Raw genomic sequence first — 14,093 nt, forward strand, 5'->3', positions numbered from 1 at the left:
GGATTCTTAATCATCTATATATGGTAGATATTGCACAGTACATTGAATACAATATAAACTAGTGGGTTCTGGCAGCAGGGGTGGCTTAACGCGATACAATAGAGCACATTTTACGTTTAGCTTCTAGTACACTGGATATGCAAACAATAGAAACCTCAAATGCCCTTCGCATGCAGCCTGGCCGCATTCTTATACAACAGATTTGGATCCGCGGCATCTCGATCGCTTGACCACTTCTTCAATGCGTCGTAGTCGCGACAGCTGTGAACAGTCTCGAATATAGGCATGATCCAGTTCCTGTTTTCCGACCATTTAATTGGAATGAACGTCATGTCTCCGGCGCACATAAGGCTAAGTCGAAGGGCATCGATGCAATGTTCTTTGTATTGTTGTTATGGCTCATTAGCAATCAACTTGTTTTGGCCCATTAGGAGTTAGTTGAGACGTAGGATATCATACCAACATGAGCTTGCCATGTTGAATCTTTCAAGTTTGAGTAATAGTCCAGATATAGGGATTGGCGGAGCATGTTCTTGAAAGATCAGAGCCAACGAAATAAACACGACACAGATTGCGGTAGGCTTACTATACAGTGAAGGTCGTGGAACACAGACACCCTTTTCATGGCGCGTTAGATATGTCATCCCTTCCTTTGCTCAAATTTAAGGAGGAATATATCAATATGTCACTTACTGCGCCATGTGCAACCCGGTTTCAGGGTCAAGCCATAAGCCTCCTCCCAACTGACTTTCTTCTTTGGGAGTCACGAAGACATTTATAGCTAGAAATACCCATTAGCTTGTTTCTTGTTGCATGTTCATGGATGATATAATATCACTTACCCCCGAGGAGGTCTTTCCATGCCGCATCAATCTCCGGGGTCGGCTCTCCGACGTAAGCGGGTTCGGTGACAGGGCGATATAATTGATGGCTCTCATTATATTTCAGGGTAGCGTCGAACTGCACCTGTTTCATAGTGGCGGGGATCTCCCTCATCGCCGTTGCTTCGTAATGAGCAAGGCGCATTTATATCGAAAAATCAACTTACCGAATTCGCCATCCCTCCAGAATCCATTCTGGACACATCTCTCACGAGATCTAGCAATTGAGGCTCCTAGACTGACCAATAGAACTAATGACAGCAGCCACGGGACCGTAGATGCATAGAGCTTTCCCCGTGACTTGCAACTGCGGCAAGTTTGGGTTTCGTGCAGATCAAGATCTGGTTGATGATCTTTTATCTCCAGATAAGTCTCGGAGCTGGATTCATGCGACTGATACATTACTCCATGCATTATGCTGCACAATCAAAAACCTGGTGTGGTGTAAACTGAAGATAATAAAGTGTTCAAAAAATATGTCTGTCTTACTGATTAGGGTTACGGATTACGTGGTTGTGCTGATGTGAGTTCAGTTCTTACGCCATTCCTGTAAAAGCCCCAGCGACCTCCTGGAGAAATGGAAGAAGAGAAAAGGGTCTTTGAACCATCCTGCGAACAAGTTACCAAGCATATATGTGCTTATTCTACCAACTGCAATAAAATTGTCCAATTTTCAACAAATGTTTCCTCGGTGGACTCTGCCCTATCAAAGGGTTCACACGGACGACTCAACCACGAGCCCAAGCTCAGACGAAAAACATACTAGAGACGTTGACGGCCTAGCAGAGAGCCAACCTGACAATCCCCAGAGATCCCGGTATCTTGCACCCTTATTCCGAAACATCGCCTATGCCGCGGTGGCAATCTGCATTTTCACCATGCTGATATCCCTCGGTCTATACGGAGTTCTCACTCAAAAGGACAGAAAATCGAAAAACAGCCCATCTCGACCTTGTGGAAACTCCTCATCAGAAGCCATGTCTCTAGGATGCACTTTCGACCATCTAACTTGGTCATGGTATCCGCCCAACTGCCCACACTACGCGAACGACGAGTTTATCCATGCCGAACACTGGAAATACTACTTTGATCCACAAGGTAGGAGGGAAGCGGTCGGTAAGGAATTCTACAAGGCGTTGGATACTGGGGTAGACCTTTACACGGAGCGACGAGAACATACGAGTCACTGTGTCTTTCTGTTTCTTAGCTTGGGGCAAATCATCCGGGATGCCACGCCGTATCCACCCATTCTTGTGCAATACGAACACGTACTGCACTGTTCGGAGATGGTTCTGAAGGCGCTCAGGCGGGATGAAGATTGGCATAAGATAGATACACATGTAGGGAATGTCTCGTATGATGTGGTATGTTAGTAGATACAAATTCATGCAGTGAAATGGTATATTTTGTTCAGCTATAGTTTTAATGTGCTTCGAGACAAGACTTGGACTCTATGCCCCCTGAAAATGGGTGGAAATGAGATATGAACCGTGCTCAGCATATAGAGCGTTCCTACTTATTAGGCTTAGTGCTTTTGCTTTTCCTATTCGATAGACTGGATAACAGAGTGTGTCTATGTAGATAACTTCATGTGTGTCTAAATACGGTCACAGTGGATGCTTTCGACCCACTATCGTCACGAACATTGGGACGGAAGCCATGAGAAAAGTAGCCTGTCGAGGGGGCAGTTATGAGAATTATCGAGCGATTATATCATGGGAAGTTGCACCAGGCTCTTGTAAGTATTGTCATCTGGACCCAACTGGCCGAATATTGTTGACCCGTAATATTCTTTTATTCAAATGATCACCGTCATAATCCACGACGAGTGATGCGAGAACAATACTAGTATAAGAAATAGAAAAATATATAACTATAAGACAGCATGAGATAATAGAAGAATTGCCACGCAACAGTTCGAGGCATTCGATGTACGTGAGCCACATGCGATACCTTCCATAATTATCCTACAACAGTCATCTATCTACCTAGACAGTAAGTATCTCACTCATCCGAAACTTACGTGAGAAATTCCCAACTTCCAGTACAATCTCCTCTCTGAAAATGCTATATAAGGGTTGTCAAATTCGACTTTGGTATTTTCCAAGCACACTGTCCAGTATATCGTTCTTGTAACGAATATCATCCTCAGAAACTCCAAGCAAGTTCATCAACATGCGTTTCACAACAGCATTCGTCATGGGTTTGGTCGCTATCGCAAATATTGCAGCGGCTATTCCAATTTCCAGTGCAGATAATGCGCTAGTCATTCCCTCTCCGAACGATAATATCAGTAAGTTTTCCATCGTTCATTGCATAGAGAGGGGCTTATTGAGAGTAGAAGAGCGGGATGCTCAGCAAGAGCCTCACTTAGATGCTCAGAGAAACAATAGTGAGTACTATATCTATCAGTTACTTAGCTAAAGGAGAGACTTACTGTGAATAGAGCGAGACCCTCAGCGCGATGGCCAGTGTTACAGTCCCCGGCAAAAGTTTGTATAATTTGTTTGCGGGGCAACCCAACCATGGTTCACCCCTCCATACAAAAATATATATATCTTGCAACACAAAAACAATTATATTGATTTGAATGTAGTATATGCTAAATAAATGGTAAAAATTCATAAAAATATGCAAAAAAAGCAGAAAAATTACTTAGTATTTTGTATACCACCCTTTTGCCTCCAAAACTGCCTCAACTCGATCTTTCATACTCTTTATTATTGCGCTTTGAATATCTTGACTGATCAAGGTCCATGATTGCTCTAAAGCTTCCCATAGAATCTCTTCCTTCTTATCATTCGATCCCTTGCAGTTTTCAATGTCCGGATTTAAGTCGTAGACACCTTCTTTAAGTGGAAACCACATGTGTTCAATGGGGTTCAGATCGGGCGAATATGGTGGCCATTCCATGCAAGGAATTGCATTATCTTGCAACCATTTGGTAATCTTTTTGGCAGAATGAATGGGAGCGTTGTCGTGCATAAAAACATAGCCTGGTTCCCAAATAGTAGGCAACATCTCGTCCAATAGAGCAAGATATGACTTTGCAGTATACCCATGCTTTTTAGCTTCAAAATCACGCTCCAAACGTACAAGATCACTGCGATTTTTACCCCAAATAGCTGCCCAGACCATTACCCGGATAGCCTTGCCCTTCTTGTATGGCTGAATGTATTCCTTTTTCCACTTTTCACCATGTAAATTAAGGCGAAACACATATTGGTGGCGCTGGCCGGATCCAAGCTCAACCGAGCACTCATCTGACCATACAATCTTGTCCCAGTCGCTGTCGGTATAATCTTTATATTTTAAAGCCCAATTATACCGTAGTCTCGCTACTTCCGGTGTTAATTTGGGGCGTTTTTGAGCTCTCCATTTACTATATCCTGACTCTTTAACAATCCGGTATAGCGATCGGTGCGGAATCACAACCCAAGCTTTTCTTGTACCTCCTTATAGGTAATAAAAGGATTTTCTTTAATTAACCGGATCACCAAGCGTTTGTCTCTATCTGTATAGATTTTCGGCCGACCAGATCGTGGGTGGGAGTTAAAATCCTGCCTTGAAGATATTCGGTTCAGCGTGGCATAAATGGTTGGGAGGGGTCGATTCAAGCGCTTTGAGATTTCAAGAGGTTTTACTCCACCTTCATAAAGGCCCTGTATATAAGCTCTCTCAGTTTGATCCAGCTCACGATTGCGCTTAATATTATTGCTAAAAGGACTCAAAGGAGTCCTTTTTGGGGTCATGGTTGGTGTTTAAAGAAATGAGGTTTTTTGACGCGTTGGTTGACGCGACCGGGTGCTTAGCGCGATTATGAGGACTTTTGGCCAAGAACTATACAGTGCTAGTACTAACGCTCCCGGCCCCGCTACCTGTGCATCGGTGCCGTAAATTCAGTATTGTGAGTCCTATAATTTTTTTCGGACTAGCAGAGATGCTCATCCTCATTATAGAGTAGCGGAAACAAGCTTTCCACACTGTTTGAGATATGGCCATGGGCTTAGTTAGAAGGGTGATATGATATGTATGTACTGGCTAGTGAGAGCTGTGCAAGCACGATATGAGGAATAAAAGACAGGAATAACATCTAGTTGACAAGTTCTGGTATTTCCATTTAATCCTTCGTAGCATCCATAGTTTAGGTTCAGTCGTATGCATTACTTAGCATGTATAGTCCTTCCGGCATATATTTCCACGCCATATACTTCAAAACTGTTTTCAAAACTCTAGTGCCAATCTCTAACTAGCCTAAAACTAGTTAGTCCATAAGGTATTCTGTAACATGGTTGGTCTTTCCTATAATACACTAACCTAAATCAGACTAGTGCAAACCTAGATGTAGGTTGGAGATAGTCTCCGTGTTTTATCATGTAAATATATTTTGGGAAGTACTGTAATGGACATCATATCCAACATCACAGTAATCACATTCTTCAGGAGCATTTGGACCGCATTCTGTTGGTATATGCATCGACGCATAGCCCCACAGCTTTAATATTTCATAGACCAGATTCCAATATAAACCATATTACCCTCATTGGAGTTGACGCCTCGTCACCCGGCTTATGTGAGTAGGCAGCAAATACACAATTGACTTACGTGAGAATGCACTTTGCGTATTAGTCTTACGTTTCTTGCTCTTGTTCATGTAAGTCAGATATAAAGGTATTGGAAGTGCTGCAGAATTAGACCACCTCAATCGAGGTTAAGAACATTTCACCAAAGATTGCATACATCCGAGCAACATGGGACCTAGAGACGAGTCCGAGCTATTTCTCAAAGATCCTCACCAGACACCAAAACAAATAAGTGATCCTGAAAGCCGAAATATATTCCGCCACCGGACAAATTTAAATCTTTGGTTCCTCTCATCTCACAGTCTGGTTTTTATTTTCACCTCCTTGCTCTGGGGAAGCCTTTTCTACACTATGGACCTCTCTCTACAAAGTCGCAAATCTATCAAGCCAATCGATGAGACGAAGCCGCTCGGGAACATCACCACAAAAGCGAAGCTCTTAACCTGTGGCTGGACCCCAGAAGAGGCTAAGGCCCTGGGCTGTCAGTATGATATTTTAAGCAATCACTGGGTGCCGGGGCTTTGCATGGATCAAAAAGCCGTCGAGGAATATCAGACCGATGAATCATGGTTTGGATTTGCAGACGAAAACAGAACGGAGCTCTTGAGTATAGACACTATGTCTGAGATGAAGTACTATTATACATCTGAAAGAGACCATATTGTTCATTGCGCCATGTTGTGGAGGAAGCAGTTCAGAGCGTTCTTTGAAGAACGGGACAATCTTGACACAATCATTGCAGACAGCGAGCATACAATGCATTGCTCTCAATTTCTGATGGATATGTCAGATAAGGGCCCAGATTATAGGAACATGCCGATAAAGACGTGGGTGGGATATGCTGGTTGTTGGGTGAAGGAGTAGACGGTGGTGTGGTTTGAAGATGGCAATTACCGTGCATGCTCTATTATTCTGGCACTTTTCTCAACTAGTTCTCACCTATACTACATCAAAGGGGCTCCTCAGCTTTTAATTGAATGTCGAGGCTATGCGTCGATATTGGCACCGTATTGGAGGAGAAGAAGCGTCAAAGACTCGGAACCGCGTTCAACTGCCAGATGAAGGGCAACGTTCCCTGATGTATCTTTCCAATTCACATCGATTGAGGCTTCTAATAATAGCTTTGCTACCGTTTCGCTTTCACTCTGAACAGCTAGAAACAACGCCGTGCGTCCCAGATAATCTGTCACGTTGAGATCTGGGGTCCTTTCGATTAAGACTTTGACCAGCGCTTCGCACCCATTCTCCGCGGCCAGGTGCAGTGCCGTCTGCCCATTTCCATCCTGTTTCATGACGTTGGCTCCTCGCTCCAAGAGAAGGTGAGTGATAGACTCATTCCCACTGCAGACCGCGCGATGAAGCGCTGTTCGCCCCAAGCTCGTCAGAAGCCCCGAGGGGGAAGCTTCCTGCAACACGGGATCTATGGCCCATATCTGATCGTCACAGGAAGGTTCTGGAGGAACAATAACTTCTGTGTGGCTCGTGAGGGACGATGCTATCGTATCCGAGGATTGCGCGACGACGGCTTCCAAAGCCTGCAATCGTTGTTTCTGATTCCGTCCTAGAGAGTTACGATAAGTCATTACACTAGAGCCATTCACTGAAAGAGGAAGCTTCTCACTGTACGTGCGCTGCGCAAGACGATTCTGATACCGTTTACGCTCCCTTTTGTCCAATTCTATAGGGTGATCCCGGAACAGCTGACAAGTTCCTCGCTCTGTGGCACCCTTTCCTGTGCGGTTGGTAAAAGCCTCGGTCATTGTGAGCGTTTGATTTATATAAAGTTCCAGAACGGTAGGACAACGGGGATTGAGAAACTACAGCCTCAACCCTTTGGCACTGTACTGAGAGTATCATTTAATAGGTGCATAATAGCGCCTATCCGATGCCATTTAAAGAGTTAGTACCTCCTCTCTGTGTATACTTATCTACCTGTAATCCAGGGTCCATGCGATTACCTGCCACGTCACCTATTATTCTAGTACTTTCTTTATGCGACGGACAAGACAGCTGCCACGCAACTTTCCCAAACGGGGAATGAGGATCGGATTCGCAATATGATCCATGTATAGTCACCATCGGGTACTCCTTTCATTCCCAACACGATCATCGTCTTTCTTTTATGGGATTGTCATGTGGGAATAGATTGTGTTTTGTACTTTTGTTCGTAATGGCTGTTATATCAAGGATCGAGCTCCCTCGGCCTTCTTCCGTACATTTTAGTCGGCATTAGATCAATCGCTCATTAATGTCACTTAACTGGCTTATTCAATACTCGGTACCATATCGTGGAATTAATTTGAGCACTCTAAGCAATTCAAGCATTGAAGTCTAAACTCGTGATCTCGAGGTTCAAGGGAATATTATATATATATAGATAGAAACAAAACCACAAAATTTGACCGTAACTTGGATTGGATAAGTCCACTGTACCTGTGAAGGCCGAACAACTTAATATTAGTGCTACATATCAGTAATAGGTTATTCTATTAGACGTGGAGGTGATATAGTTAATCCATTGCCAACTCCTTGCAATCCTCGAAACCTGGCTGGCCAAAGATCGGCTGGGCGCTTCGACGGGTCCCCATCTGAGAGCACCTTCGCCGCTGGTTATCGCTGAATTATTCAGACCGTACCTTTATCAGAACGGAATTGGCTCCTTCTCATTCTTCTTCCTCCCCGCACCCCAGGTAGGTGCCCTTTGCTTATGTAGCTAATTAAACGCAAATCACTCCTGATCCTAATATAGTCGACATTCGTGAAAATTATGACGAACTGGTTTAACCAGAAAGTGAGTGGTGACTCCGATTGAGAAGCTCCCTTTTATACTAGCACTTTCTAGGCCTCAGGCAGTGTCAGCAAGGCCTAAAATTTTATAATAGAGACTAATATTAATATATATATATATATATAGAGAGAAACCACACCAACAGTTCTAAGAGTCTCATTTTTTGTATTGTACCTGAAGGGTTTAAATACCATATCTATTATTATCCTGTATTAACGAGGGTATGAAAACTATCACGAAGATGATTAAACTACGGAGATATTCTACCGCATATGCATATATAAATCCCTAATACTGTGTAAGATATTGAGGCACTCGCAAGTTCTATTTGACACGCAATACAAAGAAGAAGCCGCCGCTCGCTTTCTTATACAATTACTGATTAGATGCACAAATGAGGAAGACCAGATTGCTCAGCAAAAAGGAGACAAATAAAAAACGGCGTAGTGATATTGCAAATGATTATGCGAGGCAGAGAAAATGGTGGTTAATAGATGGAGTTCGGTCTTTCTCTTGAGATTCTCACAGATCAATGAAGGGTTGGCGTTGAAGACAAGCAAAATCAAGACCAAGCCCTCCTCCTTCATAACCTAAGCGTAGCCTGGCTCTTTCACAGAAAGCTCGCGGACTAACTGATCCTACAGAACCCGTTCAGTTGGGCTGGGAAATAGTCAATGGAGCCACAATAGATGACACCAGCCACGCAATGTATCTTAACAAGTTGGGCACATTTATCCAGGACTACCATGTACTCGCTACGGAAGTGGTTCCAGGGAAACAACAAAAGCATTTGACTACTTCCTCGAAACCCTCCGCCATGATAACTCACCCCTCGAGATCAGAACAGATCTGGACAGAGAGGACCTTTGAAAAAGCAACCACCAACAATCAAAAAAAAAAAAAAAAAATAAGATAAAAACATACAACAGCTGGGATTCGCTGGTGGTCACCCACCCAACTACTAACCGGCCGGCGTGTGGGTTAAGTACGGCTGAGCGGACGGGAAGCCCTGTTTTCCACACCCTATGGTCGTATGTGCTTGATTTTTTCTAATATTGACTCTTACAGATGCTAGATATGCAGTCTTAATAGTACTCGTAGAATCTCCAGATATACTGGTCTGCTCTTCTCTTGCTATATTAATTCAGTTTGTTTAGATAGGTAATTGATATGTAACCGGGAACACTTAGTATAGGTATACACAATAAGGGATATAAATTTAGGCAAGATAGTCATGTTATTTTAGTAGTTACTGTGTAGAAATTAACAATATTAGCATCCGGGTCCTCGGCTTTTCCTTGTTAGATAACCCTTCCAGAGAGACCTCCACCATCTCTAAATTATCTCCAGTGGAATTTTGATTATTAGAGGCTATTCTCCAGTAAGTATTTTTTCCTAGCCCTGCACTTTTAACATTGCTTTTATGCCAAGTGCGATATGTTACATTTTTAATGTAGAAAGATCGGCCTCCCCGGAGCGGTGCAATAATACACTGTATATTAAATTTGTTTTTATAGCTTGTAGAAAATCTAATATTACTGGCATTGGTCGAAAGCAGCAGACTAGTAAATTGCCTATAAATACTAAAATCTTTCCACTATAATTTAACTTTATTCTATATTGCCAGATACTATAGTATTAACCAAAGTATAAACCCAACGATAAAATAGACATTATTCCGGTACTTAATTTTCTCTCCTGTAGCTATTCTTGTACCGATTTATTCTTAGTAAGTTGCTTGAATTCTTAATGAAGCAGGATTCCATATAGTATCCCCTTCACTTGAGCGGCTCATCAATCTATTCACACCGTGTTGCTTGTCCGAAAACTCTAAATGACCAACTTGGTTATCTGTTCGAGCGAAACTATTACGGAAACGTTAACTCTGGCAATAGTTGACAACACCTGCTACACCGTTTGCAGCAGGTGGTGTTGTCTCGGAGGACGATATGGCACATCAGCATTCTGAATAACCTTCATCTGCTTCTCGCGTCCCGCTTAAAATAACGAGGTCAACAGGCGACCTGAAAACAGGGATCAAAGTACAAGGTGAGGTCTTAAGCCTTGTTCCAGAACACCATGCTGATCGAACCTTCCTTCTTTATAACCTGAGCGTCAGCCTGGCTCTTGCACAGAAGGTTGGCGAAGGAACAATACTTTGGAAGCTATCTAGCTGGGCTGGGAAACTGTCAACACAGCTGCAATGTATAATCTTAACAAATGTACCTCAACACGTTGGGCTCATTTCTGCAGGACGATGTACTGGTCATGGAGATAATTCCAAGGAAACAAAAAGCACTGGACTTTTTCCTAGAAGCCCTCCGCCACGTGAACTCGCCCCCTTTGGATCGGATCAAAGCTGGACAGAGTGCTTTTGATCGCCACGTCGCGGGTGCCGAATGGGCTAATGCCAATGTAGCAGCGAGAAATATTGTAAAATTTTTTCCACTGTTAGTTCCGCGATGGCTGAACCAGGATGACCAGCAACATCTGCCTAAAGACATATCACACTTGCATCACGGGCCGCACCGTTATACTTCAGGTCGACGGATGTCCAGTAGAACCTCTTGAGATTTTAGAGGCTGGAAGAGGGGCGATAGATCGCTTCAGCAAACTGCCATGGAAGATTCGTATCTCCTTCCTACTACATCCAGAACCTGTAGGGTGAACACGCCTCTTCACTTTGAAGACTTAATTCATTTTCACTTAAAGTATGAGTCTACCTTAATTCCTCACTTTTTATATATCTATGAGATGAAGGTGCCTGAACCAACTACACTATGACCAGTACCAAGAGACGCAAGCCCCTGCACGGTGCAGCTGCAGTTGAAAAAAAAAAGCGTTCTTGTTTAACCCCCGTTACTGTTAAGGTTAATGAACAGGGACACCAGGAGCCAGTAAGTTACCTAATATTCAATAGCCTCCTGAACTAGTCACTTTTTGCCTTCTAACTGATCTTGTCCCCCAGATTGACCACAATGCATGCTGCTGAAATAAGGTACCTACGCCCATCGGAAGTCCTCCGCCAAGTTCAGGTTCTCTGGTTTGGCGAGACAACCAGCTGTCTGTTCGGCTCCCTGCTGTTTGTTCATGGAGAACAGCAATTGGAGCTGTTGAAGAATGCTTGTGTGAGAGTGATCCTAATGAGTCGATGCTCGTAAAGCCCCCCTTTACCCCCCACTACCCGGAATCCACAGACTGCTTCGTGAAATTGCACTCCGGGATACACAAAGCCTAAACTCAGGTTCGTCATTGCCTATGGACAGCTCTTTCAGCCGAAGGATTCAAACTAGCATCGATCCAGAGAGCCTGGTAACGCCGTCGCCTCCATCAGAGAATGCCCGGCGAGATCAACTAACTAAGAAAGCCGCAAGAGGGGTTCCGAGTGCCCTTCATTTCACTTCCTGTGGAATTGATGGAGAACTTCCTACCTACCAGTGATCACGGCCAACATTGTCTTCCGAGGATTGGAAAGTGATGACGGTGATCTGGTAATTGAACTCAATCGTGTGGACATGATATGGAATACAACCGCCCACCATACAATCATTGCTGAAGACATGTTATCTCCTCCATTCAGAGAGTACCTGAGAAACCCGGTAAACGACCGCTACCGTTCAAAGGATGGGTACTCGGTGCAAATTGATGCTAGCATCGCGCATAGAAACTGTGCTGTCACCTCGAGTGGCGTTATACTTGTTGCCCAAAGACCAAAATGCACAACGAAACAGTCGGGATATTATTGGACAACAGCACTGCATCGATCGACTAACTTGTAAGAGCGTCCCTCGAGCGATTCTGGAAGCAAAAGGAGGAAATCCTAGAGAATCTCCAGTGCCAGATCATAATGATGGAGTATCTCAGTTGGAGGGAGAACTGTTATCTCTATGAGTTCTAACAGTATGGAGGCTTTTGTAGTTCGCATTTCGGTACGATGATCAAACTGGAGACGGGCGACGGATTTCGTTTGTTTTAGAAGCTCGAGTGGGCAGATTGATGGTGGTTTTCTTTTGTCTATGGAGTATCGTCTCACATATTCGGAGCCGGAATTACAACTATGAGAGGTATGGCATGCTAACGCATCTCAAACATTAGCAATGAAAAATCAGTCATCAAAATTGTTGGCCACTTGCTTCAAGCCCCGTAGCAGTAGAATAGTGATCTATGGGTTCATATCATGCGAACACACGTTATGCCCATCCAGTAGCAATACACGATTGATTACTGTTCTTCGCTTAATTGTCCATGCAGTTATCATCGGACCAACTTTTCGGTTTGACCAGCCACAGTAAAAATGTTACAGCTATGTTAATGACCAGTTCGACTTTTCACCAATCACTCTTGTGTATTACGTGATGTCTTTAATCTTACAGACTTAAACAGTACCCATTTCGGCCACATTACTATTCTTTGAGTTTTGTACTCCAATACACCTGTATAGACTCCTGGCTCCTTCCTGGAAACTGTTCCGAACAGGATCTTGTGACTGCCCGCCATGAATGCCCCTGATCTTTTCCTAATCCTATCAGAAGGCTCTCCTCCTCTTGCGATCAGGGCATGCCCTTCCTGGAGGCGACTTGGTGTCATTATCGCTGTCAGGTATTCGGGCAACCACATAATATTGTGTCCGATGAAATGTTGACTGCATACTTACGCGAGGAGTGCTGTTGGCGCCTGAGATATCAGACATGCACCGGGTATTGCCCATTCGAACAACCAGGAAAGAAATTTTAAACGTTCCAGGGAGCGACAACGAAGGGTGATGGAGGAATAGTTGTTCTTCAATGACACAGCAGCAGTTCGAGGCCGCTTGGAGGACCGACCATCTGGTGTCTTTGTCCTTCACCTGCGGGTTGGTCACTTGTCGACTTTCAGTTGTTCGCCGTGCCGCTTTCATCTTCGGCATCGGACAGAATCACATTGTCTTTACCACTGTGGCTGTCCTGGCCACCACAAGAATCATCCAGGTCATCTGGAGGCCAAGAGGTCTTTCACCGAAACTCCAGGGAAGACGCGCATGTTTTGTAAATCCGCGGAAGAGTTAGCGTCGGGGAGATCAATCTCACCATGCTGATAGTGGGACTTCCAGGAACAGCTTCATCCAGTTTACTCTGCTCCAAGGAAGATCCGTTGGAGGATTGCTGGATCAGTGGGGACAGTGATCTGCGCAACATGAAGCCTGGAGAGCTTTTCTAGGCCACCAATTCCATCTAGGAATGTAGCATGCACTCCAGCTTAATCTCTAGGGGAGAGTGTTTCAATAGAAATATCAGTGATATTCTACTGGGCCCTCGTAAATACAATAAATTGCATTTGCAACTGGGAGAATATTAAATTTGACTAATATCTCGACAATGGGTCAGAAACAATTAATGAGTGTTCCATGATCAGCTGGCTTTGCTCTTGCCTCTAAAGATTGCTGCATAGTCGTCATCAATACCAACTCACAGCTTGGAAAGACAGCGTTGTAATTGAAGACACTAACGAGGATAGGCTCAAGTTGTTTTTAATTAGCTCCAGCTCGGCAAGAGCCACACATGTTCCGGGGGGTGGGAAACATCCTCTCTACAGTTGCTTGGCCAGAGGCCGCATCGACGCACTCTAACTTTACGCAATATGAGCTAATTGGCACTCTTCTAGTTCAGGGGTACTAAGGCAAACTCTGGATACCCTCCGAGATGTATTCGGCCGAAATAATCAAGCGAGGCCTCCAGCATGCTTCTAATATTTACGAGGCAGTCTTTAAAAGTGATAAGTTCCTTCGCGGTTTGGCGAGGACCCTAAATGTGCTGGAAACATTATGAAATAATAATTGATATCTACTCTGAACAGCTACTTCCC

General features: G+C 44.0%; 6 protein-coding genes across 6 annotated transcripts; 4 read left to right on the forward strand and 2 right to left on the reverse strand.

The window, feature by feature from the left end:
* Positions 1-155: 155 nt before the first annotated feature.
* ATNIH1004_005758 (oxidase ustYa family protein) lies at positions 156-1,026 on the reverse strand (the record flags this gene model as incomplete). The annotated part of the gene is made up of 5 exons (XM_033570404.1): positions 156-379; positions 460-532; positions 587-617; positions 694-781; positions 843-1,026. 5 exons carry the CDS (start codon positions 1,024-1,026, stop codon positions 156-158), a joined length of 600 nt encoding a protein of 199 aa, XP_033426436.1.
* A 535-nt stretch (positions 1,027-1,561) lies between these two features.
* Positions 1,562-2,254, forward strand: ATNIH1004_005759 (uncharacterized protein; the record flags this gene model as incomplete). Its single annotated transcript, XM_033570405.1, has 1 exon — positions 1,562-2,254. The coding sequence occupies one exon, from the start codon at positions 1,562-1,564 to the stop codon at positions 2,252-2,254; it is 693 nt and encodes a 230-aa protein (XP_033426437.1).
* Positions 2,255-3,056: 802 nt separating this feature from the next.
* Positions 3,057-3,383, forward strand: ATNIH1004_005760 (uncharacterized protein; the record flags this gene model as incomplete). Its single annotated transcript, XM_033570406.1, has 3 exons — positions 3,057-3,174; positions 3,223-3,273; positions 3,328-3,383. 3 exons carry the CDS (start codon positions 3,057-3,059, stop codon positions 3,381-3,383), a joined length of 225 nt encoding a protein of 74 aa, XP_033426438.1.
* Positions 3,384-5,632: 2,249 nt separating this feature from the next.
* ATNIH1004_005761 (uncharacterized protein) lies at positions 5,633-6,328 on the forward strand (the record flags this gene model as incomplete). Its single annotated transcript, XM_033570407.1, has 1 exon — positions 5,633-6,328. One exon carries the CDS (start codon positions 5,633-5,635, stop codon positions 6,326-6,328), a length of 696 nt encoding a protein of 231 aa, XP_033426439.1.
* Positions 6,329-6,450: 122 nt separating this feature from the next.
* Positions 6,451-7,224, reverse strand: ATNIH1004_005762 (uncharacterized protein; the record flags this gene model as incomplete). Its single annotated transcript, XM_033570408.1, has 2 exons — positions 6,451-7,025; positions 7,086-7,224. 2 exons carry the CDS (start codon positions 7,222-7,224, stop codon positions 6,451-6,453), a joined length of 714 nt encoding a protein of 237 aa, XP_033426440.1.
* A 5,812-nt stretch (positions 7,225-13,036) lies between these two features.
* ATNIH1004_005763 (uncharacterized protein) lies at positions 13,037-13,448 on the forward strand (the record flags this gene model as incomplete). Its single annotated transcript, XM_033570409.1, has 2 exons — positions 13,037-13,292; positions 13,342-13,448. The coding sequence occupies 2 exons, from the start codon at positions 13,037-13,039 to the stop codon at positions 13,446-13,448; spliced, it is 363 nt and encodes a 120-aa protein (XP_033426441.1).
* Between the last annotated feature and the right edge of the window lie 645 nt (positions 13,449-14,093).

Source organism: Aspergillus tanneri (assembly GCF_003426965.1).
Source record: "Aspergillus tanneri strain NIH1004 chromosome Unknown AapTan_4_pilon_pilon_pilon, whole genome shotgun sequence".
In the NCBI taxonomy this organism is placed as follows: Eukaryota; Fungi; Ascomycota; class Eurotiomycetes; order Eurotiales; family Aspergillaceae; genus Aspergillus; species Aspergillus tanneri.